The sequence below is a fragment of the Chiloscyllium punctatum genome, chromosome 14 (assembly GCF_047496795.1).
Source record: "Chiloscyllium punctatum isolate Juve2018m chromosome 14, sChiPun1.3, whole genome shotgun sequence".
In the NCBI taxonomy this organism is placed as follows: Eukaryota; Metazoa; Chordata; class Chondrichthyes; order Orectolobiformes; family Hemiscylliidae; genus Chiloscyllium; species Chiloscyllium punctatum.
This window is the reverse complement of record NC_092752.1, coordinates 35,020,001-35,047,267: the sequence shown is the minus strand read 5'-3', so window position 1 is coordinate 35,047,267 and position 27,267 is coordinate 35,020,001. Positions and strand designations below refer to the sequence as shown.

At 40.6% G+C, this 27,267-nt stretch overlaps 1 protein-coding gene across 2 annotated transcripts in view; it reads left to right on the top strand.

Moving 5' to 3' along the window:
• The window catches only part of fat4 (FAT atypical cadherin 4), a 371,960-nt gene that overhangs the window by 266,299 nt on the left and 78,394 nt on the right, over positions 1 to 27,267 (top strand). For both annotated transcript variants that reach the window (XM_072584175.1, XM_072584176.1), the window contains exon 8: positions 19,347 to 19,527. In XM_072584175.1, the coding sequence (XP_072440276.1) occupies positions 19,347 to 19,527 (181 nt within the window). The remainder of the gene's footprint in view (positions 1 to 19,346; positions 19,528 to 27,267) is intronic.

Below are 27,267 nucleotides of genomic sequence, written 5' to 3'. Positions count from 1 at the left end.
ACCATATCCACTAACTTTCACCTTGTCCACCACTAACACACCGTAGCAGCATTGTGCACCATCTACAAGATGCCCTGCAGAAACTCAGCAAAGTACCTTAGACAGACCTTTCAAGTCCATAATCACTTCCATCAAGAAGGACAAGGGCAGCAGCAGCAGATACATGGGAACCCTAACAGCTTCAAGTTCCCCTCAAAGCCACTCACCATCCTGACTTGGAAATATATTGCCATTTCTTCAGTGTTGCTGGGTCAAAATCCTGGAATTCCCTTGCCAACAGCATTGCATGCCTACCTTCACCATTATAATTGGAGCAGTGGGAAAATGCAGTTCACCACCTCAGGGCCAACTGGGGATACACAGTAAATGTTGATTCAGCCAGTGCAGCTCAGAAACCATGACTTAATAAAAATAAAGAAGCTTCACCTTTTCAAATGAAGATGTTTATTGTAGATAGAGCCTCCTATTCAGAAAAGAAGATGGGACAGATGAGATGATGGTACAGCTAAAATATTTGAATGTCTGGTTAACCTTGATATTGGATGCTGTCTTTCATCCTCGATATGATACTATGTCAAGTTTACAGTGGCATTTCAGAAAATGGACTGGGAAGTACAAAGCCAATATTGTCTGTTGGTTTGGATTTAGCAAGACAGTGTCAGCCAGACCTCCTAGCTTCCTAGCAACAACCCCGGTCCATTGTGACATTCTTGATGAATATTTCCAAAATTTTTAAAAAAATTTTTTTTAATTGTGCCTATCACTTTAAATGAATAATATTGGTGTAATGTTCTGCTCAGAAGACTAATAAGCCTTTCTTTACACACCCAGGACTGTACCTGGAGATGTGGATACTTGTGAAAATGAGCTGACGCTGAAAATTAGGTTCAAAAAGCAGTGACAATTTTGCCACCACACTTTCTTGATTGGCTTAAAGTTAAAAAGCAGAAAGCTGGAGAGGAAGTGCTAGGAACTTCAAAATCAACAAGAAATTCAGCAATTTGAAAACCTGTAATGACAAACCATTTGTATTTGGCAGCTGACCAATGTTCAATGATTGGTCAGGACAACCTACCTTTTATTAAGTTATAGTACATTTGATCACTCAGAATGCATTTGGAAAGTATATTTCATTTTCTTCTCTCTGTTACTGGAAATTGCTTCCATTCAGAATAAGTGGTCAACAAAATAACCATCACCATAGCAACAATTGCTAAAAGAGCTATTGGACAAAGTAACCTTTTCTCTCTGGGTTGCTACTGTTTTGAGTGCAAAATTTTTTTTGGTTGTTGAGAAGTTTTGCTTTATATTTGCTTATCACCATGGAAATTGCTCATAGTGTCTAGGATGTGCAGGCTAGGTGGATTAGCTATTGGAAATGCAGGGTTATAAGGATAGGGTAGGGGGTTAGGTTTGTGTGGGATGCTGTTCGCAGGGTTGGTGTGGACATGATGGGCTGAATGGCCTGCTTCCACACTATAAGGATTCTGTGATTCTATGATATATACCACATTTTCCCAGTTGCTATCAGTTCTAAAGAAGGATGACTGTGCCACATTTCTTCTCCCTTGTCTTACCATCATCCATTCCATTGTCTGTCATTCTGTCTGTTGCCACCATTTTCACCTATACACACACACACACACACACACACACACACACACACACACACCCTCATTCACTCTCCCAATGTTCAGTATATGCATCAGCTTTTTCAGCTCTGAAGAAGGCACAGTGAACTCCAAGTTTTAAGTCTGCTTTTTGTCTGCAAATGCTGCCATCCTTGCTGAGTTCCTCCAGCAATTTTAGTTTTCATTTCAGATCTCCAGTTTCTGGAATTCTTTGTTTCATATCAGTTCAATACTGGCTTTGTGCTCTCGTACCTATGGGTTAAATCAGCAACTCAACCAGGAAAGCTCCAAAGGGTTGTGGCAGAGCTCTGCCAGGAGACTGCAGGTTTTTGGAGCCACCTGTTACATCTGTATTGAGAAGGGGAATATATTTTGGTTACACAGTGCTGCTCCTGAGCTTTGGCATAGGAGGACGGCACTTGATTTGTCACAGGAGTGCTGAGTTTGGTGGCACCGGGGTGCTATAATTGATCAACATGGAATTAGTTCCTATGATTCAGCACCACAGTGGAGGGGAATCTGAGGTTTGGCAGAATTGAAGGCTGGAATGCAGGCTCTGGCTCATGCTTGACTCTGTCTGTCTCTCACTTCCTGTCTGTCTTTCTGTCTCACACATTCAGCTGTCATTAATTAGGACATTTGTAGTACAACTTCGAATAATTAGACACTTTTTTGCTTTGCACCATAGAACAGAATGCCATTCAGTACCCAGTATCTGGACCAGCTCTTTTTTTCTCTCTTTATTTATGACTATTGCCTTCTCTTTCCCTGTAACTTTCGCTGCTGTAAAATATTTTCTCTTTCGAAACAATGGTGTGACATCTCCTTCCACTGCTACATCTGCTCGAGAATTCCAGTCCTCTACTTTAAGAGCAAACTGCTGCCATTGATTTTTGAATGATGGTTTTAAATTTGTGCCATGTTGCAGACTCACTGACCAGTGGAATTGACTGTACCCTATGTACCTTGTAAAATTCAAACAGAGCCCCCTCTGCTCTAATCAGAGAATGGACCAGATTTTTACTGCCATGGTGGACATTTCCCAACTCACCAGATGCACCTCAATTTAAAAGGCTTAGGGTCGGGCAAAAATAGATGAAAAGGCAAGATGTGAGAGGGATACAAACAGTTTACGGAGGGATATTGATAGGATAAGTAAGTGGGCAGAATGTTGGAAAATAGAGTATATGTGGGAAAATGTATGGTGGTTCCTTTTTTTGGAAGGGAGAACTAAAGAATGGATAATTATCTAGAGAGAAACTGCAGAAAGCTGCAACGCAAAGAGAGAAAGCTGCATGATACACAAAGCTAGCACACAGATACAGCAAGTTGTCAGAATGCTAATTGAATATTGACCCTTACTTCAAGGGGTTTCGATAATCAGAATAGGGAAGTTTTACTGCAACTGTACAAGGTGTTGGTGAGACTATGTCTGGAATAGTGAGCAGTTTGGGCCCATTTATTTAAGGAAAGATATCATTTAATTGGAGGTAGTTCAGAGAATGCTCAGTTATGAGCATAGTAGCCAAGCAGACAGCAAATTGGAGGAACAACACTTTCTCTTCCACCTGGGCAGCCGACAGCCCGGAGGACTCAATGTTGAGTTCTCCAATTTCAAATAACCTTCCTACCCATCCCCTGACTCCCTTTCCAGCCCCACCACCTCCCATCCATTCCACCGACCAACTGTTCCTTCCAGCTACCAATACTAGGTTTAATAGAGTTTGAAATTCTTCAAAGACTTCCGTGGAGTTCTCTAAAACTGCAAATTTAGAAATTGTGCTATTTGATCTCATTGTTAAGTAAGAATATGAAGCATGGAAACAGATCCTTCAGTCCAACCCATCCACACTGACCAGATATCCCAACCCAATCTAGTCCCACCTGCCAGCACCCGGCCCATATCCCTCCAAACCCTTCCTATTCATATACCCATTCAGATGCCTTTTAAATGTAGCAATTTTACTAGCCTTCTCCACTTCCTCTGGCAGTTCAATCCTCTGTGTACCACCCTCTGTGTGAAAAAGTTGCCCCATAGGTCTCTTTTATATCTTTCCCCTCTCACCCTAAACCTATGCCCTCTAGTTCTGGACTCCCCGACCTCAGGGGAACGACTTAGCCTATTTACCCTATCCACGCCCCTCATAATTTTGTAAACCTCTATAAGGTCACCCCTCAGCCTCCGGCGCTCCAGGGAAAACAGCCCCAGCCTGTTCAGCCTCTCCCTATAGCTCAAATCCTCCAACCCTGGCAACATCCTTGGAAATCTTTTCTAAACCCCTTTCAAGTTTCACAACATCTTTCTGATAGGAAGGAGACCAGAATTGCATGCAATATTCCAACAGTGGCCTAGCCAATGTCCTGTACAGCCGCAACATGACCTCCCAACTCCAGTACTCAATACTCTGACCAATAAAGGAAAGCATACCAAACACTTCACTATCCTATTTACCTGCAACTCCACTTTCAAGGAGCTATGAACCTGCACTCCAAGGTCTCTTTGTTCAGCAACACTCCCTAGGACCTTACCATTAAGTGTATAAGTCCTGCTAAGATTTGCTTTCCCAAAATGCAGCACCTCACATTTATCTGAATGAAACTCCATCTGCCACTTCTCAGCCCATTGGCTCATCTGGTCAAATCCATGCTGAGTTTTTGTATTTTTCTATTTATTTGGAAATTCAACATAACTCAGTCCAAGGCAATTAATTTGCCTGCTCCTTCAATGCTACCTGACCTGCTGTGCTTTTCCAGCACCACTCTGATCTTGACTCTGATCTCCAGCATCTGCAGTGCTCACTTTTGCCAAGGCAATTAAAGTAAGGGCTAGATTTTTAGTCCATGCTCAAAACAGGAGATTCTGACCATTAATTGATTCTGAGAAAAATCACGTTTAGTGACTGCTGGATGGTATTGTCTCTATGCCTCCCATCCCCTCTCACCCCCCCCACCCCGCGCACCCTCCCCAGCTTGCACTTGATTTCGGGCGGCAGGGGGAGCTCAGAAAATGGAAGACATATTCCTGAAGTTCTTTTGTATACTAAGCTGGTGGTTGTTGTGTGGGTATTGATTCCACGTAGAAGCAAGAGTGAATCATAACTTCCAAGAGAATGACTGAATTATCAACATAAATACAAATCCCAGGGATGCTACAGGTGAATTAAATTGCAGCAATGTACAGTATAATTATGCAAAAATTGAGACATGTACAAATTACCAAATATTACAAATTAGTAATGTGAAAACTGTTATTAACCAATCGCAGAACACATTCACAGAGCTCACCTCAGAATGCATAGGGACCTATATCATGCTATAACTATCAAAAGTGCAAGATACAAATCAAATGATGGTTGCCAGTGGATTGTGCAGCAGAAATGCTGTCAAAAGCTTCTCATTGTATCGTAATTTGTCCACACTTTCACTTCTTTATGTTTTTAAAAAACATTTCTGGCACCTTTCATGTCAGAATAGGGCTAAATCAAAGACGACCTCAGGTTAAGAACTGGATAATAAATTAATATTAATTCCATCCTGATCAATGTTGCTTACTTTCTTAAATCAGCTTATCTGGTTGGCATGCCATGTGCTTAATTTACAATCTGCCAATACTGGAGTTGGAATATATTGTCTACAAATTAGAGAGGGTATCAAATTTTATACAGCTGGTACTGTGCATGATTAAAAGACTGAGTATTAATTCAGGTTTGTAACACACTACATGAGGGAATTACAGCACTGAAGAGCTTCTTTTCAGGTTATGAAAACATCAGTGGACTGGTTTAGCAAACCTTCATCCATCTGTGGTTTGGATGACCTGAGCTTCCAAACTTAAGAGTTTAGACAATCATGTCTCGTGGAACCACTAGAACCCTCCTTCTGTTGTGTATAACAGTGTTGTAATATATGCTGCCAGTTTCCCTTTGATGTACTGTGAAAATTTCAAAAATGACAAAGTGAATCACTGATTATGAACTATCTCAGCTGTCATAATATGGATGTAGTTATAAAGCAGAAACTAGCAGAACGGTTTTCTTGTAAAGTTAAGAGTTACATTACTTTTTCAGAATAGATTTATGGCTGGTCAGACCTTCATCTACCCCAAGAAAGAAGAAAGGAAAGTTGTGCATTTTTATAGTGTGTTTCACATTCCAAAGTTTTCCTACAGCCCAGTTTCGATGAAAGGAGATACTTCTGCAGCTTAAACAATGAGGGAAAGCAGCTTCCCGACAGGTTAAAGGCCACGACTGTCAAACCCTTGCAATTTTCTGAAGACCAGTATCCTAAAATCATTTGTTAATGACTGCTTTTTTTTAAGCCCACCAAATATCTTTGGTATTAGCCAATAAATAGTGATTTTTTTTGCATCCGGATAAGAGGTCAGAGACAAGGGCAGAAGGGTGGCTTTTGGCAGTGTGTCAAGAGTGTGTTGTTGGGAAATGTCGATTCTCCTGCAGCTCGGATGCTGCCTGACCTACTGTGCTTTTCCAGCAACACACTCTCTCCATTCTGATCTACAGCATCTGCAGACCTCATTTTCTCCATTTTTGGCAGTGTGTACCCATACAGGGTCCCTTGATCAAGCACTGGGTGACTGTGTATGAGTGATCCCACTTTAGATGCCCCGGGGCAATGTTTATTGGGTGGTCTTTGGGACTTATAGGAGACCTGTGTTAGCTCTGTTAAATCCCTGAGCCATGACTAAGTTCCAGTAGCCTTGGGGATCATCCAATATTAAGTGGCTTATTAATAAAGCATGCTGCTGTTAATGGCTGTAATTGCTTGACACTGGGAACATCTGTTGCATCCACAGAACCAATGTTTAGGTATTATTTGCCATTTGTTGAGGGCATCAGTAAGTTGTTGGAGGGTATGCGTTAGATCCCCACTTTATGCTCTATTTTAATGGTGACACAGAACAGAATAGAAAGAAAGTTAACAATGAATATTGTTATGAAGGTACAGCGCACCGACATCTTCATAGTATTATTTTCTACAGAAAATATCCAATTTACAGTTACTATATTTAGCTGGAGCTCGCTTTTTAATTATGTTCACCTAAGGTTAATGTATTTGTTTATGCTTGGATGAAGCTGTTTGTAATCAAGCCCTATAGCATTTTTGGGGAACCAGGCAACTTGTAGCATATTATAGATGCTGTTTTTCAGATTTACCTTATCAGTCGGGTGCCTGTCATATGGAGATATCCAGCTTCATTTTTTTGAATTCTCCCAATCAACCTGGGGAAATCCACAGAAGCAGAGTTTGTGCTTGTCTTGAAAAGCAGTACAGAGTCTCCCTATAGGAGACAACCATTTACCTAAAACCATTTACCTCATGCACGTAGATTGGCTTGAGCCAATGTTTAGATCCTTTCAATTATACACATGATTACTGCTGGATTCTAACCAGCTAAAACACAAAGCACAGTGCACTGATAAACCTTTCAACTGCTTGTCCTGCTACAGTATTGTCAACCAACAAGGAAGAGCCTTAGTCTGAGCTGAATGAGAAGATTCAGAACCTCCCGTGACAGATTTAATCCAGGCCTTAATGTTGAGTCAGCCTGAACTGTTTTTGATGAATTAAGCTCATGTATTTTTTCTGGCATCCAGCTGCTAAAGTATTGGATTGCAAAGATGAGTGGAGGCAGCTGACACAGCTCCAACTCTGTTATCACCATAAGTATTATTCTGTTCATTAGATGATTGATTAACAAGACATTGACACATTAAGTGGACACAGTTGCCAGGAATTCGTCATAAGCAGGACTCAGCACCTCACAAGTCATTGTGAAGTATCTGAGTGCATTGGCACCATCATTCTAACTGCAGCATGGAGGACCCATCAACTAGCAGCTCTGCAAATTAGTTATGTGGAGCTTCAACAATGGTTGCTTGAATCCCTGCACCATAAACTTATTCAATGTCAAACCTGGATGTGTGAGTTCTTGCTTCCATGTCAGGTCTCCACATATATTGTTTCCAAAGTGTCCCATGTTTCAGAATTTACTCTTCATCTGTACAATGAGCATTCCCCTGCTGTTTTGTTGTATGAACCTATCTATACACAGTGTCTTGTAAACTGCCAGCCACATCTATGTTCTGTTTTTTTTTCCAAGTCTAATACTGCACACTATGCATATGTATATACGAATCCTCACAGGAGGGATTTGCAAAATCTACCCAGTATGAGATTAACTCCCCCTCTTCTGTGCTGAGTGATAGGCCTGTGTAGGCCAGAGCTGTTCCTATTTCCCATAGGAATAGGAATAGGAAGCATTTACTGATGAGCAGTCACAGGGGTATCAGATTTCATCAAGAATTACAGGGTGGAATGTAGGGAAGGATGATCATTCAAGTAATTTCAAATTCTGGATTATTAAACTCAATCTTTCATAATAGTCTCACAGTCACTGGAAAGTTAGCTCTCACATCATCCTGACTTGAAACTGTATTGTAATTCAAATTTAAATATAAGATCAACGCTCAAGCAGTCAATATGAACCCCAATAGTGTGTTTGAAGCTGAAACACACTTGTGTCCTAATATTTCTCTCTCAGTGCAAGGAGGGAGCCTGGTTTCCCTGTATGCTGTGGAGTTTGACTACCTAGCAGCTGTTTTCTTTCTTTGATGGCATCCTTATTGAGATGTTAGCCTGATTGATAGGCTTAGCTCCCAATCAGGTGGGGGATCTGCAGCTGCGACTGGGAAAACTGGGAAGTCTGGGGTTCTGATGCTGGGGAAGAATGGGGAGGAGTCTGAAGACAGATTAGAGGAACATTTGATGGCTGGGAAGGTGGTAGTTTAATATACTAAGGAGAAACTCCTCTAGGTCCACAAGTGGAGCTGTAAAAGCACTTACCTGTCCCAAAGCCATCCTTTAAACTATCTGGTTTTGCAAACCTTAAAGTTGCCAGGCTAGGGTTAAATCTGTAGTGGGGGTTAAGTATGAGATTCCCAGGATAATCTTTATATTCATTTGACCAACATACTTCCTAGGAGTGAATTAGAGCCATCCTCTAATCCATATCTGTTATACCTGGAAACAAACAGGTTGGGAATAGATTTGCGATTTTTGAAATTATTGCATTTCACCTGCACACTCTTGGTTAAAATTATTTATTTTCCCTGCACTTTACTTTGGTTTTACTTTTAGAATTGGATTGCATGTTAAATTTGACATTAAAGTTTGAGGAATCAGTTGCTATTCAAGCCAAATGTCCAATTACTGTGCATTGCCAGAATGTTTTTCATTTAAACATCATATACAATGGCGATGTTTTTATTTGCTGCCAGCATCACCCATTCATTCCAGTTACCTTTTTCACCTGAAGGAGATTCTTAAATGATGGAGATGATGAACCTACTGAAGTAAAAAAAATGTATCAATCAGATTTGTAAGATTTGTATTCCAGAATGTTGGGAATATGTGCAGTCACTAGCAAAAAAAAATGGATGCCACAGGGCCAGAAATGTGAATTTCTGGCTCAAAAGGGGCCTCACACAGTATCCCCATGTGGAGAAGTTTTTAGATTGGGTGTGGGTCTCAACCCCCATCCCAGATAAAGTTGGGTCTACCTTACAGGGGAAATTTGTATTTACTATTCAATTATTTTTGTTGGCTCTAATAGGTTTTGAAAACCTTTGGAAACTTTGCCAGATAAGAGAGCTCAGGAACCTTGGCAAAGCCTGCCGAGGAATCAGTAACATATTGACAGTTAATTGTGGGCAAGTGGAGATGTCATGATGAGCTGATTTTAAGATTATTCCATTGCCAGTACATGTCTGTTCGATACCACAGGCAGCCTCATCAGATTCTTCCATTTCTCTGTGACTTTAGCAGATTGAGTGTGACTGCCAACATTTGGCCATCATTGACCTATTGTGCAACATGGATCTAGCCACCCACAACGTTTCAACTGTGGGTGTTCTCGGCGTTCAGAGCCTTGTATCTGCATCATCTTTAAAGGTTGACCAGAGTGTGATCCATTTTTGAGTTGAGATGATTGGAGCTGTGCTGGTGCTTGGAGTGGAAGGAATGATGTGAGCCGATCTCCTCTGAGATGCTCTCTGCTGTAGGCACAGCTGTAAAAGAACAGCACAAACAGTTAGCTGTTTTAATATTCATCACACTATCGTCATTGCTGTTACTTTGCAGCTAGAGTAAATGAAAAAGACCAAATCTTCCTCACACTCAAAAAAACATCACTCTAAACTGAGCACCAGAGATGAAACGACTGTCTTGCCCACTGGTCAACTCGAGCATCCCCATCTCAGCGGAGGTCAGAAAATAAATGGCTGGACTCCTTTAACACTTCCTGATGAAGGGCTTATGCCCGAAACATCGATTTTCCTGCTCCTTGGATGCTGCCTGACATGCTGCGCTTTTCCAGCAATACATTTTTCAGCTCCTTTAACACTCTGCCTTATCATATTTGTTATGGGCCTTTTATAAGCTGCAGAAGAGAATACCTTATGTCCTAAGTAATCCCTGGTCTCATGATAGGTTACTGTGTCAATATGTCTTTCCCAATATTTTTCCGTCAAAGAGATGGATTATATGGATAGTGAGAGAAAGTTGCCTGTGACCCACATATATCCAGTTCTCCTCAGGCAGCTGGTGAAGGGGCAAAGAGGACTCCTCTCACCATCCGAACCATGAAAAACTGATCCTTCCCACCTCATGTCCACAGATTGCATATCATTCACTCAGGCTCAACCTTGCAGCTCAGCGTAGTTCATTCACCTTGCTGCATCTCATGGCTGTTCAACTGGAGTACAATCTCCATCCAGCCTTCTTTGTTTAGCTGCGAGGGTCTTATATCAGCTGGGAACAATCTATTCTACCATCCACAGATTGCTGGAAGAGGTCACCAGGAAATGTATTGCAGAGTTGTGGGTCTGTGCTCTTGCGAATCGAGAAAATTCCTTTCAGATTGATCTTATGGAACAGCTGACTGTAACTTGTTTTGTCCCTCTATGGGTACAGATCAGGGCTCAGACTAAATGGAGGAGTAGGATCAAATCACCCCTGAATGCCAACAGAATGCCTGGGAAAATTCAGTTGATGGGGGGTGGGGGGAGAGGTGGCGCAACTGATCAGAGATTCATGTGTGATTACAAGAACAGTGAGCAGTTAAAGTAAGTGGTGGCAGTGAAGGAGAGACAAGGAACCTGGATGCCACAGCCCTTTTTTGCCATGGGCTGTGCCTTTTTCCAGAGGTAGTGTCTCTTGCTGGGCCCTGGGATGAAGCTTTTTGCTTGGGTTAATAGTTGCACCAAGCCACTCACCATCTTGACTTGGAAATCTATCTCTATGCCTTCAGTGTCGTAGGGTCAAAATCCTGCAACTCCCTCCCAAATCCACACCAAATGATTTGCAATGTTTCCAGAGGGCAGCGCACCACTAAGGCTATGGGGGACGGGTAATAAATGGTGGCATAGTTAGCAGTGTTCACATCTGATAAGTGAATTTTAAAAAAACAACCTGGTTAAAATGTTCCAACTTTGTGTTTACACAAAAACACATCAGTGACCTTCCCAGTCTGCAGAAAGTGTGTTTTGAGTGATGGCTTTTTGTGTGTCGAAATGTGTTTGGGAAGAAAAATATTGTGACTAACTTATACTTTGTAATGCCAATTTAAATACAGTGTCGAGAAATTTAATGCTTTATTTATGTGTTGTGGCTTTAAATTTAATGGAGTATTGATAATCATTGCGAAGAGCCATGAACTGTTCCAATTTCTGTTTCTGTATGAGTCCAAGTATGCCCAAATCAAATGTAGAAGGTGTTACTACGTGATTGTGTGAGCTATTAAATGAATTAGTAGGAATCATAAAAGAGTCCCTTAAAGCCAACATTTAGTGACAAAAATCAAAAGGTGGCCCCTGGGAAAATCTCGAAGAGTCCTCAAAAGAAGAAAACCGATTTTGTACACTGATACAGGATAGATATTTAACTTCTGAGGTGTCCGATTTCTCAAAAATATGTCCCTGAATTGGGTACTGTGGGCTATTAATTTGACATTCTCTTTTTCCTGACTCTTCAACTTGCAGAGAGACATCCAAGTGCTTCAGAAAATTCAGTCAGAACTGGCTTCTATTGAATACTCGAGCCACCTCCTATAATAAATCCACGTGATGCAGGATTTTTGCGCTGAATTGCATAGATGTAAAGATACCTTTCCTATCATTAATTTTAATGGCTCTCACACGACAAAAGTCTGCTGGCTGTCATCAATCCCTCTAATATTTTTTCCACTGAGCAGACCTCTGAGGTCGCAGTGCAGCAGGGGCTTCCTGAAGTGGAAGCCAATATGTTGGCAATGCACAGAACTTCTCAGCCATGGCCACACAGCTTAGAGTAAATGTTGCTGGTCAGTGAACTTCCCATTTTGGATCTGTACCATAACAACTACATTTTGCCAAATGGCTAATTGACTGAAGAAACCTGATTTTGTGCTTTCTGTCAAACTGGGTCTAAGGACAGGCATATTGCAGATGTTTCAGTATTTTTATAAAATCTTCAATATTTATGACATCTCCAGAAATGGCAGAGCTTAGTTTTCAGCCAGGTACCAGACTGAGTAATTCGTTATTATGATAGGTGTTAATGCAATACTATCACTAACAAATTCAATCATCATTCACAACAAGGAATTGGAAAATTTTTCTTCAAATGTTGTCAGTAGCTTAAGGTGAGATCTTCCCAGCCCTTGAATGAAGCGTGTTATGGTGAGAAATTTGGGAGAATCCTGAGAAGTTGCCCACTGAGGCCATTTTAACATCAGGAGTTAAAGTCACATTTTCAACTACATTCTGGATATCAAGACAGGATTCTAACTAGTGACTGGTCACAGGCCTACTCATGGGAAATTATTGCTCAGTATCCATCTCATTATGACTTAGATTTTTCCCATGACTATGTACTGTCTTATTTTACCACCTATCTAATGGAAACTGAACACAGAGATTTCCCAGCACTGAAGTCAAAGTGGGGACCTGATGACTCCAGCTCACTACTCACTTCTCTGAACTTCGATGTTGGACATTTGGTGTTCATGTCTCAGGGCATATTTCATGGGCAGCAGCACATGGCTCCCACATCCATGGACCCTGGCACATGCATGTAGCGTAGCTCCAATCCACTTACAATATACTTTTGTAATTTAATAATGCTCTTTGGGGGTGCACTGATAACTAACATTGGAATACTGATGCAAGCATACTGTATGCTAATGGAATTGCACTCAGCTCGTGGATGTATCTCAGTGTTGATCACTTGTTATCTCTCACTTGGTTACTTGCCTACTTTAATGTCCACAGCATCCCTGTCCAGCCTTGTCTTTCAGTACTTTGTCCCTCAGCCAGAGCTAACTGTCTTGTCTCTTACAGCAGATACAAAATCAGAAACCTTTCATGGTTGTCAGTAGTTCTCAGTCAACGGGTGGACATGTTACTGTCGGCCATGTCAACCTCACACGTGCATCATATGTCAGCAGCATATACAACGGAAAATACTGCATGTGCTTTGGGCAAATGGTCATGTCTCAAGGCCACAGTGGAGTACTCCTCAGTTAAGTCAGAGGAGACACTCTTCACTCTGAAGGCCCCAGCCCAGTAAGTCAAGACCAGCCTCCAATATCAGTCTGTGATCTTGGGCCTGGTCATTCGGCGAGTCAGGTTGGTCAGGATCAGGTTCCTTTCCTTGCAGACACCCCACCACCCATCTCGTACACTTATACACATTTTACTGTATTTTCATTAAATACATGTAACAATGCATCTATTATTATTATTATTATTATTATTATTATTATTATTATTATTATCATTATCATCATCTTGCCACTTCCTGCTTTACTGTGAGTTCTTTTCTTCTGGAACGAGAGAAAGGGAGGCATTGAGTGAGATGGAAGGGGATGGCACCGTGCGAGTGCAAGTGTAGTCAGGGTGGTTACCTGTCTCGAGTGAGTGAGAAGGCACCTTTAGAGTTAGAGTTAGTGGTTTGGGAAAATTGAGTGGCTAAGAGTCAGGTGAGGGAAGATGTTGCGTGCATTAGTGAGAATGTGAGAGCGTTAACCTTTATAGAAGGTTGAAGCAGAAGCAGAGCTGGAATGAAAGTGAGGTATCAGAGAATATGGTGGTACTTACCTTGGCAGGCAGAGAAAACTGTTGAGTGTTCCTGCAGGTGTGAGACCACACTGACCCAGTTGACAACCATGGACCAGCTGGTGTGGTTTGATTACATGGCCTTCTCTGCCAATTCTGTGCAGCAGACATTCCTCTTCTATACCACCCATTCTCAAGGATCCTGTCTGGGAAACAAGTCACCAATTCTCTTAGCTGCTATGTCTCGTTCAAATGTAAACCATGCAAGGCATCTCCAGATGTGATTGTGCACCCAGTTGAGGACTATGACCTTTGAAAGGTGACACCGATGTCAGGTACACCAGGATATCCCAGCAGGATATCCCACCTTCCAACTATGGCAAGTGGTAGAATTGGCTAGCATTGGACAAGATGGGCACCACGAATGGGCGTGTTAGATAGTTAATGGGGTGAGCTTGGGAGGATAGTCTGAGAAAACTCACTTGGCATCACTGACCTTCCATGAATTGGAATTGAAGCTCCCTTTGTTTACTGCTTTCACGAATGTGATAGTTATGTGCTCTCACGAGTTTACCCCCTCAGGATGAGGAGGTCTTCAAACCAAGCAATTTCATTAGGCAGCAATTTGAGCACTCAGACAACAGCTCACCAGAGACTTTATAAAAATTACAACTTCAGTTAATCATTTTGAAGGTGACTTGTCCAGTTGACTATGTCTGATACGTAGTGGCCCATAGTTCTTTTTGTTTGCTGAAGTTGTCATCTTTCTATGTTGCTGAAGTGAAAGCTACAGAATAGTTAGGCATCGTGTTTTAGAATGAAGGAGCAAGAAACCAGACATCGTTTATAATCACTCCAACACGTGAAGATACCCATTCAACATTCTGTTTATAATCTGAGGGAAAGAACGGATTTATTTCCAAATACATCTGTTATAAATATTGTTCAAAGTTAATTGGAACCATATACCAATGGTTTCAACTGAACTTTTAAGTAGTCCCCATAATGTAGCACATTAGGAAAAAAAAGTTAATCTAAACATTGTGTTTTTAAATTCTTCTTACCAAAATCACTCCTGCTGCATGAACTGTATGCTTTTTAAGGAACTGCCTATACCCTGACAAGTTGACAATTCTCATGTCCGAAAAATGTTAAGTCAGCAAGGTTTGCTTTTGATAATTTGAGGCATTATCTCCCAGGGAGATTGATTAGCTCTGGAATGCCAAATTAGTCTATACAGTGTATGTGCTGCCAACAGTTGTGGGTGGTGTGTCACTTTTATGGCACTGTATAATGTTGTTGTTTAAAATAAACCCCTCGACTCCTGAATGCTCAACTCCATTTTTCCCAAAATATGGGAACATAGTAAAATACTTAAATAAGATGCATATGATTAGCCTCAGCAATTAGGTGTTTGTGGGAACTTAATTTTTAAAAGAAAGAAATACCAAGAGTGAGGTCACGTATACATAGTCTTCATTGTGGTGAATTCATTCATTAGCAAATGTAACTTTAACATTTTGTTGGCCAGTTTCATTTGACCCTGTGAAGTCTGTCCCTCTGTGCATTTGCACACATTTGTTATTATACCTGTAATTGAATCCAATGACAGCCATAATCACTCTCCAACATATATGAGATTTGGTGCAATGCTGGATAAATGCAAATATGCAGTCCTGTTGGAATTTCTGTTGATCCTAATTTGAGAAACATTCAAATTAAAAGTTATTATGACACAATGGCTCTGCCACAGGGAATAGTCAATTATAACATAATTTCTTTAGTTCACAGATTGGAGTAATTTGACACCATTGTATTAGAATCAGTAATGAACCAATTATGACACATTGCTGGCTTAGAAAGCACAAAAGTATAAATAATATAATTAGAATTTGGCAATGGATTCAATTCTTTTCACTTTTTAACATTTCTTTCCATAGAACTTGTTCCAGCATATTGTCTATCAGATATATTCAAAAAGGAGCTTGACCGGTTGACCTAACATGAATGGCAGGATAACCTTTTAGTAATATAAAATGAGACAAAATTGATTGGCACTTAGAAAATAAGGAATAATAAATTAAAGGCAGCACAGATTTGTTAAAAGCAAGTAACTACTTGATTAAGTTCTTTGATGAGTTAATTAGGAGGATTGATGAAGGTTTTTGATTTATGTTGCACATAAGATTCAATAGTAGCAGATTCAAGAGGAGTTCCCAAAAAGAAATACATGATCACTTAAGTGGAAAAATTGCAGGGCCATGAGGAAAGAATAAGGGATTAGGATGAATTAGATCATTCTTTCAAAGAATGGTTTCCTTTAGTTTAGTTGATGTCTCAGTGAAGCCTTGGTGAGGTAGGCCTTTACCAGGAGATGTTTTCTCAGGCCTTGTCAGAGTATTACACAATCAAAGCCTACCTGAACTGAGAAACCTTATCCTAACTTGATCCTCAAACCTCAAGTGAATTTTCAGCTGGCACCGGCTTACCTGACAGGTAGTTCATTCAACAAAGATACTTATTCCCTGTAGCTGAGCCGAAAATGTCATAATTACTTCAAATTTGAATATTTCTCAAATTAGGATCAACTAAAATTCCAACAAGAGTTCATACATTCCTTTATCCAACATAGTACCAAACCCTATGTGTGATGAATCCCTCAACTATGTCTCCGAATGGAGAGCTGGAGCAGTCTGTGAAAGGGTTGGACAATTACAATGCCCATGAAGTCAAGGGGAGCCCTATTCCTTTAGGAACATTTTCTTCAAGAATATGTGAAGGACCTAACATATAGTTAAGGAGTCATTAGGAATGTTCATGGAAGGCAGGAAAAAAACAAGGCCATGAATATAGCCATAGAACTAACACCTGCACAGAGCATGAGCAAGCATCTGATTTAAACCCCTGAGAAACCATGGCAATGAATTTGTATTTTTCTCATCACCTTGAATATTATGTTGTGTTGTATCTTTATTCATAATTTGAAGGACCTCAATTGCAACCTCCAAAATAGCTTTAGTTTAGAAACACCTTCAATGATCAGTCACGTAGACAACTCTGCTCTAAGGTAACCTCCAGTTTCTAACACACAATCATAGGGTTACTAACCTGTTCGTATGTCCAGCACTCTGGACAGAGTGGAAAATGAAACACCCAGTCACTGCTTCTGGTAAATTGTGAGCACAATTAAGCTGTGACTTTTAAAATTCCCTTCACAGCTATGTCTCTCACACTTGCCCACTATTCCCAGACTCTGTCACACTTAATTCTGCTAAGTCTTGTCGTACTTGTGATTTTCATGTGACACATCTCCAGCCAAGCTGATGCATTTTACCTATGGGTCCTGCATCCAGAGAATTCTCTCAATAATGCGAGTGATAAGAAAGTTTGAGTCACAGCTGGATTTGTAGCTATTGAGCATCAGGATCACTTAGTTCATTCTACACCAGGGGAGCAAGAGAGAACAGTAACTGAGTTATCCTGTCTCTAGAAGACTTGTCTCTCAGTAACCCGCTAGTGATGTCATTGCTGTAAACAGGCCATGCTGAATTGAATTAGAACTTTTGTTTCTCATATACCTATACTTGTTACATTAACAGAAAGTTGGGGACAAACATGGCATTGGTAAAACATGTAAGTGTGTCATGAAGATTTTGGGTCTGTATAGGGCCTATTTCAGTTCTGATTTCCCCAGTCTTGAATAATACATGCCAATAGTTTGGATTCCTCTATGAATAAATCACTCAAGTTAAACAGAGTTCTGGTGGTTTCATGTTTCAGCAAAAATCATCTTCAACAAAGGAAAAAAAATTGACCTTAGTAATTATTAGTGGTGGATTGATTGTTAACAATATCATAAGATTGGCCTTTTTTCTGTGTTGAGACTTATCAGAAACCTGACAGCAATAGGATGGGTTTACATCAGTCTCTGTTCAGACATAAATAAACATGAATCCAAAGGCAAATAGAATGAAGTCTGGTAGACAGTCACAACTTTGAGAAGCCCAAGTTTAGAATGGAAGTGTAGCTTTGAACAGGAGAGTGGTTGTTCCGACAAATTAAGTTGCAGTAGTGTAATTGGCTTACTGCCCAGATTATCTGGGCTCAGTGTTTGAAACTGTCACCAGATGCAATGAAAAAAAGAATGGTGTCCATTCCTTTGGGTGAACATACTCTTATAATAATCTCCAATCCAAATGGAAGACAGACTTCTCCTTTCTCCACAGTTCTGGAAGAAAAGCAAACTTAGTGTGTGCACTCAATTAGTCAACTTGATGACATTAGCATAGATTTTCCATTTGGCAGAGATGGCTATGCAAAATTAATATATTTTGAGCAGATTTATCATTGGATTAATTTTTCCAGTTACTATTATCAGTGGTAACAGTTACCACAGAGTAATTAAAATCGAATTAAAACAATAGTTTTATGGACCAAAATGTACCCATTTTCTAAGTTAAATTTCAATATTAAGTGACCAATTTAGATTGTTCATTAATAGTACAAGAGAGTTATAGAAATCACATATTTCAATGTGCCAGTTGTGCAATAAATCAACACTTCCCTCTAAATAGCCACTTAACAGCCACAAAGTGCATTCCCCAGGTCATAGTCGCCTATCTCTATTTTAATATTTTCACTTTTGTAATAGTTCACAGGTGAGTAGTTGTTTCATGTACAGCTGTTCATGGGAAGGTCCAAGGTATTTTTGTGGTAGCACAGTTGTTTTTTTGCCTTTGCATTTACTAATAATGAAAATGTCAGTACAAGTAGGAAATGGGAAAACTTTATACTGTCAAATTTTATCCATAGTATTAGCAATTAAAACTGCATTACTTAACAGTTAATATGTTATGCACAAGCATTCTCAATTAAAATTGCAGTGGTGTTGGATCATATTACAAAGAATGTACTGGGAATACATGTAAAAGATTGGCAAAGTAACAGCTTTTTATACAGGGAGGAAGTATAGTAATGCAGTTATTATTAAACCAGAGGTGAATTGTTCTGAAGATGATCCAAGTGAACGCACGCATAATACTTAGCGTTGAATAAAAATGCACATTCCAATAATTAGAAGGAAAACAATCTGCTTTTGTAGCTGTCCTTAAAAATATTTCAGAACTGAAGCGGTTGATTTTTGAATAATTGGAAAATATTTAAAGCATGAGAAGACTGTCAGATTTCAGTTCATTTCATTGATATTATTTATTACTCTTAACGCTTGTAAAAGTCATATCAGTTAACTTAAGAAGTGATTTGTTCAATAGTATTATCATGCAGTTTTATTTGAGATGACTAACTATGTTTTAAGTAAAAGCTGTTTCTTTGATCAGCTTCCTCAGCCTATTCGGTGTTAAAATTACATAAATGACATTCAGAAACAAATTTATTACTTGCTTTTCAAGGGATAGAAATGTCTCTAGAAATTATACAAGCTAATTACAAATGTCTGACTGATTGTGTTAACATCTCCCCCTCTCTCTCCCCCTCTCTCTCCCCCCCTCTCTCTCCCCCTCTCTCTCCCCCTCCCTCTCTCTCTCTCCCTCCCTCCCTCCCCTTCCCCCACACTTTTTTTTAACTCTCCCTACTCTCCTCACAGGATCTCCAGTCCTTACTGGCACAGGCACTATCATCTTGATTGTTGATGATGTCAATGATAATATTCCAGAATTTGCTTACAAGACCTACCATGCCACGATCGCCGAAGATGTTCCAACAGGGACTGATGTCTTACTTGTAAACGCCACTGATATTGATGAAGGTTCAAATGCAGTTATTAGGTAATGGCATTCTGTATGATGTATGTTTCTCCTGTACTGTTGTGGTGGCTCAGCATGTTCAACAGTAACTCGGTAATATGTCCAAATACAACACATTGGCTTAGAAATTGGACTGCACCATCCTATATTTCAAGAGAGTTAACAACCATCTTCTCCAGGGCTCTTAATGCTGGCCTAGTCAACGACCCATGAATGAATTTTTAAAATAGTCTGTGCCAGAGGTGCACATGCTGCATGTTCTGGGCATGATGGAGCACATGCATTTTTCAACACAGTCAAGTTTCTGAACAATTGTGTTCTAATTTTTCATTTAGTACCAGCACCGTGTAAAACATTTTGTCCATGATAAGTCTCTTGATATAAAATGTATTCTGGATGGCTTCAAATTATGACTTCTTGTGGAGAATCCACTTTGACATCTTTACTGTGGCTTGACATTCATTCGAACAGTGAATGAATTCCATCGGCTAGACAACAATCCCACCGTAAAAGTCTAATTCCCAATTCAGACAAACAAAAGTAATGATGAGACTAAGTGATGATGACATGTTGTTCACAGCACCACTCAGCAAGGGGTTGGTATATTTTTATAGAAGGGAGAATTCTTTAAGCTTCTTTATGCTGCTCAGGGTAATTTCATAAATTAATCCGTTCAATTAAGTTTTCCTGCCTCTGTAAATAACGTTCCATGCAGGAGTTTTACAGTAGGTAAGTGGAAGCAAGGTTCACTTATATGATGTTTTGTGCGATTGTGCGACATACAAGTGGAATCAAAGAAGTCCTATTTTCATTAATGATTAAGAATTGTTTTGTGATTTTCTATTATTTATTCTACATTAACATCACTGAGAGTGTTGTAGTTGCGTGTGTGTGTGTGTGTACACACATACGAAGTGGATTGGAGTGGTGGAACCCAAACTGAGTATCAGTGAAAAGGCTAATGTTGATCAAGTGCCACTTGATAGCACCATCAATGAAACCTTCTATCACCTTGCTGAACTGAGTGTACACCACTACCTTCTCAAGAGTAATGAGCCTTGGCCAGCAAAAGCCGCAATCCATGAATGAAAAATTGTCACCAACAATGCCTGTTTTGTCTGGAGGTGGCAATGACGTATTTCACAGATAAAACTGCTCCTGTGACATTGGGTGGCTTTATTGTTATGTGTCAGCACTATGGTGCCATATGGGATTGACTTCAACAGGTCTCGAAAACCAAAACTGTGCATCCTTATCGGTCAGCAGCAGATGAGTTATATTGACTAGCCGTCTGTAATCTCATGGCCTAGAATATCTTTGACTCATCTATAACCACCAAAGCAGGCAATCAGCTTTGATTTAATAAAGAATTGAGTGGTAAGAGGCACTCCTAAAAATCAGATGGTCAACCTGCTGAAGCTTAAATACAAGCCAAACACTGTAAATATCATGCAATGGATCAGATCTTACCGAGGTTTATAAAATCAAATGGTGCATAGGTAAGGTGAATAGCAAGGGTTTTGCCCAAGGGTGGGAGAGTCCAAAACTTAGGGAGCTTATTTTTAAGGTAAGAGAAGAAAGATTTAAAAGGCACCTGAGGGACATTTTTTCTCACACAGAGGATGGTTCATATGTAGAATGAATTACCAGAGGATCTGGTAGATGCAGGTACGGTTACAGCATTGAAAAGACATTTGGATAGGTACATGAATAGGAAAGGTTTAGAGGGATATGGGCCAAATGCAGGCAAGTGGAACTAGTTTAGTTTGGGAAACTTGGCCAGTATGGACCAGTTGTACTGAAGGTTCTGTTTCCATGTTGTATGACTGTGTGACTTTATGGCTGTGCGACTCCTGCCAAATCCCATCTTGAATGATGGTCAATGGATTAAACAATGTTCAGGAAAAGACTCCACAAATATCCCCATCCTCAATGATGGTGAAACCCAGCACATCAGTGCAAAAGAAAAGGCTAAAACATTTGCAATTCTTCAGTGAGAAGTCCTGAGTGAATTATGCATCTCAGGTGCTCCTGATCCCCAAGATCACAGATATCTACCGTCATTCAATAGAATTGACTCGTATCAAGAAATATTGAAGTTCTGCATATTGAAAAGGTTAACTGCCCTGATAAATATTTTGGGAACTGTACTGAAGATTTCTGTTCCAGATCTAGATGTCAGCCTGGCCAAGCTGTTTCAGTACAGCTATACACTAGAATCTACTTGATGAAATTACCCAGGTATCTCTTCTCTAAAAAAGTAGTAGCATTTCTGTAACCCAGTCAATCACCATCTTATCAGTCTACACTCAATCATCAGCAAGCTGATGGAAGGTTTCATTGACGGTGCTATCAAGTAGCACTTGGTCAACATTAACCTCTTCACTGATACTCAGTTTGGGTTCCACCCGGGCTACTCAACTGCTGACCTCATTACAGCCTTTGTCCAAATGTGGACAATATAAATGAACTCAGAAGGCAGATGATGGTGAATACCTTAAATATCAACCAATAGAACTTTGGATGATGTAATTCAGAGAAAAAAAATAGAAATTGCTGGAAAAACTCAGTAGGTCTGGCAGCATGTGTGGAGAGAAATCAGAGTTAGCATTTCAGGTCAAGTGACCTATCCTCATCTTCTGAAGAAGGTCACGCAGTCTGAAATGTTAACTCTGATTTCTCTCTACAGATGCTGCCAGACCTACTGAGCTTTTCCAGCAATTTCTATTTCTAATCCTTGATATGAAGGTGGTATTTGACCAAATATGGCATCAAGGAGCCCTAGCAAAACTAAAGTCAATGGGAATCAATGTGAACATCTGTTGCTGTTTGGTATCATATCTAACACAAAGGAAGGTGGTTTGGAAGATGGAGATCAGTCACATCAATGACATCACTGCAGATGTTCCTTGGGATAGTGTCCTCAGCTCAACCATCTTCAGTTGCTTCATAATGAACTGTCTGTCCATCATTAGGTTAGAAATGAGGATGTTCGATGGTGTTTACATGATATATAAAAACATTTGTGCTCATCAGATTCTGAAGCAGTCCATGTGCAGATGCAGCCAGACCTGGCTAAATTTTGTGTTTGGACTAATAAGTGGCAAGTAACATCCACACCACAGAAGTTCCCAGCAATTACCCGTCTCCAACAAAAAAAACAGTCATCATTCCTTGACATTCAGTGTGTCACCATCACTGAATCTTTAGTTAACATTAAGTGTTACAGTTGACCAGAAACTGAACTGGACCAGCCAAATAAATACGGTGGCTACAAGAGCAGGTCAGAAACTGGGGGTTTTTGATGAGTAACTCACCTCCTGATTCCTCAAAGCCTGTCTACCATCAACAACCCACAAATCTGGATTGTGATGAAATATTCTGCACTTGCCTGGATGCATGTAGTGTCAAAAACAGTCCAGAACCTTGACACCATCCAGGACAAAATAAGCATGCTTGATTGGCACCTCATCAAAAACCTTCAATATTCATTTGCTCCACCTCCAACATACAGTAGCAGCATTGTATACCATCCACAAGATATACTACAGAAACTTACCAAGAGTCCTGAGAAAACGCCTTCCAATCCTGCAACTTTCATCACCTACAAGGACAATGACAGCAGATACTTGGGAATACCAGAACATGAAAGTTTCCATCCAAGCCGCACACCATCCTAGATAGGCATAATTAGTCTGGGTTAAAATTTTGGGATGCATCTTGGTGTATTGACTGATCATCACCTTTAAAAGGCCAATTATGGATGCAATATCCATGTCCTATGAACAAAACAAAAATCTGCTCACTTCCTTAGAAAAGTTTTGAGTAATACCGTACTTGCATTGCAATTAAGCAAACTTTGTCAGCTGCTTCCAGGCTGGTGTCTTCATTGATTGGAAAAGAAGTACAGAACTAATTCACCCACCATATTTCTTTGCCTCACAATGCCCCCATAACCATCAAAGAGCATAACATTGTAAACAAACCAACCTGATCCTGGATTGTTCGCCATAGTCAAAAAGAAATGAGTGATAGTAAAGGACAATCCGTTGTTCTCTCCTCTGACAACACTCAATTGAAAACCAATGCTCTCCTTCCTGAGACAGCTAGTTCTCAGAAGTGTCTGAGCCCATGCTCTTCCTCTTTCCCTTATCTTTCATTATTCCCCCTTTGACTTGCTGTTTTTACCTCATTCACATTTCTCATCATCACTCTACCTTCCTCATCTCCTCCTCGTTCCCTTCTGTTCCTCTCTCCCTCTTTAAATTATGTAAAATTTACATGGTACAATAGGTTTAAATATTTAAAGCAATCTGGATTTTAATGCGTTCTAAAATAATGAATGTGAACATTTCACACTTTCTGCAGTGTGAAGATTAGATTAGATTCCCTACTGTGTGGAAACAGACCCTTTGGCCCACCAAGTCCACACCGACCCTCCGAAGAGTAACCCACCCAGACCCATTTCCCTCTGACTAATGCACCGAACACTATGGGCAATTTAGCATGGCCAAATCACCCGACCTGCACAACTTTGGACGGTGCGAGGAAACCGGAGCACCCAGAGGAAACCCACGCAGGTAGAATGTATAAACTCCACACAAACAGTCACCCAAGGCTGGAATTGAACCTGGGACTCTGGTGCTGTGAGGCAGCAGTGCTAACCACCATGACACCCTTAAAATGAAAAGAGTCGAAGTGGTTTCAGCCAAGTTTGTGATGGACACGCCACCACAAAAAGACATTTATCTGGCAACAAGTTGCTAAGTTTGAGACATTATAGTCAGTCTCACATGAACATTAGACAGTGCTGCACAATTGTAGGTGATATGTTTGCCGTTTCTAATTCTCGACAGTTTTGGGTGCAAGAAATTTAATATTTATTTGGATTTCACGAGGAGTCATGGCAGGCAAATAGCATTCACAGCTGGCAGGATTAAGGCATTGATTTCCTGCATTATTAAAGTATATACTGGAAAGAAATAAGATTTTCCTCGAGCCTAATTCAATTAAAATGAAAACGGCTGTAATTTTTTGGCAGACATTGGCTCCAGTAAAAGCAGGCTACTAAACGTGCCTGATGACAGTTTAGGAATCATGTCACACTAGAAGCAGAGATATTGCCATCATTTTTCTAAGCATTACTTCAGTGTATTATGAATCTGGTGAATTGATTGACTCTCAATCTACCTGGCATGTAAACTTCCCTGTATCAAGTTGGGTCTATTTACAGCATCATTGACTTTTTGGCTGACAGAATGCTTCTGTTATAGCACATTTCAAGGACCTGCTGAAAGTGGAGGAAATGGTTTAGGGAGATAGGCTGGGTGAGGAAACCACTATTGGCCTGGACTATTGTAAAGTGAAATGTGCCCATCTGATCTGCAGAGTCTGCTACATTTAACAGCTGTGAGACATTTTGGGTGGAATCTTCCCAAGCCCTAAAAGACATGGGTGGGTTAGAGGGAGTGGTTTAGGAGAACTCACTTGAGAGATCCAATGCAGTCTTTCTTGTCATCATCAAAAGCAACACGCTGCATTTCCCAATTCAGTTTCAGAGGCCGAGTCAAAGCATGTGCATGCAAGAGGCCTATTAATAGGAAATATTGCTCATTATCAACCCAATTACTACCTAATTTCACCTCAGTAATGTCACATGATCCATCAGACAGAAACTAGATGCCAAGAATTCCCAGTATGAAACATTGAATGGGTATCTGATACCCCTAACTCAGTGCTTGTTCCTCCGACTTCCATCTTAGACACCTGGCATGACCAACGTCGTAGGGCATGCTCCATGTGCAGTGGGCACTCTATGTCCACAGAAGCTAGCATTCAGTATGAGCAAGTCTCTCTGTTCCATCATGGTATATCCCTGATCCACTTACAATAGTGCATCTACACTGTAACCCTGCTCCTCACCGCACTCAGGCATCTTTCATAAGAATGCAACTGTAAGGACAATTTACTTGCAGGGTGATGTACCCAAGTGCATAAATTGGACCAGGTTGCATCTCAAAGCTGCATACTTGCTCATTTAATGTTCACTCACTAGGTGCCTATCTGGATGCTTTGCCCTGCTTTGCATTTTGCTACTTCACCCCAACAGCCAGAGCTAACAGGCACACAGTAGTTTCTGTCTTGCCCTGCCTTTTAGAGGAGGTGCAAATTCAGGAAGCTTGTCATAATTGTTAGCAGGCATCAGTCAAGAGAGTGGGTCTTGTTGCCGGATGGCACTATTCATTGCCAATCTCTCACTTCTACTACACGCTAGCAATATAACTCAACAAAAGTACTGCTTGTGCATCAACTCTCCTTTTTAAAGTCCGTGGAGAGTAGCCCTCAATCAAGTCAAGGGAGATGACCATCTATCGGGGGATAGGGTTTCACAGTGGATGAGGAGCTGAATCCTGGGCACTCCTCTACCCATCTTGGCTCTTCAACCCTAATGTATTTTCTTTTGGAATGAGAGAAGGTGAATGATTGATTAATTGACATGAAAGTGTGTGACACAGTTGTAATGCTGGATCAGGTTCAGAGGTATGAGATGAGCTGAGTGAGTGATCAGGCAACACAAAGACCATGTAGAGTTAGTGGTATGAGAGGGATTGGGTGGGTAAGAGGGAGTGAGGAAAGATGTTGTATGTAATAGTGAGAATGGTATAAAATAAGCATTGGTGGGTGGTGGGCATGGATAGACTGAGTGTGAGCTAGCAGTAGAGGATGGTGGCACTTCTCCTGGAAGAGAACAAAAGATAATTGACCTCCTTCCTATGCTGCTGGGCATTCCTCCAGATGGCTGAGAATGCACTGACACAAGTGGCAACCACCACCCAGGCTGGCAGCATCTGGTGTTTGGACTTGTTTATCAGTCCTAAGATAAGAGGATATCCATATCTCAAGAGCCTCCAGTTCCATGCCCACAAAGCAGGGGACTAATTACCTTATTTGTGCTATGTCCTGGGCAAATTTCAGAAAACGTACTGAATAGCTGCAAACCAACAGTGCTGGACCAGCTGCACAATGGCCAGTGCTCAGAATCCTGGGATATCTAGCAGTGGTAGGGACCTCCAGGTATGCTGAGTGGCAGAATCAGAACAGCATCAAAGGAGAGGAGCTCCACAGAGTTGTGGTAGACAGTAAATGAGACAAATTTGGGCCAATAGTGCAAGGAAACACGTTAGCCTTTGCTGAGGGAAACCATCCATGAAACTCAACAAAGCTGACACTTTTTACCAAAATCTGGTAAGATTCAGCCCAACTTTCTGTTTTACAGAATGTGCATTGAAAAATGAACACAATATTTTCATCTGTCAGACATGTACCAATTTTTTAAAGTTGTTGAATATACCTATCCATCTTTCCATTCATTTAAATAAAGACCTTGACTGCTTTCTGGTTTCACCATCCAAAGGGTTCCAAGCACCCTCCGCTATCTCAATTAAGTGACCATTTCTCAGGTCTAGGTCCCATTGTGCCAACAGCTATTCACAACAATTCCAGTTTTCTCCATTCAAATCAATTGGTGTGAAATTTGTCAGATCGAATGGAATGTGGGAAAACATGAGGATGTGCGCTTTCGTGGGAAGAATAGAGGAGCACAAAAGATTTGTACACAAGTTTAACATTTAATAGGGAAGACAAATAGTATGTTGGTATTTACTCCAAAGGGAATGGAGTATCAAAATAAGGAATTCCTCACAAAAATATGCAAGGGACTAGTCAGATCATTTCTGAAATACTGTGAACAGTTTTGTCCCC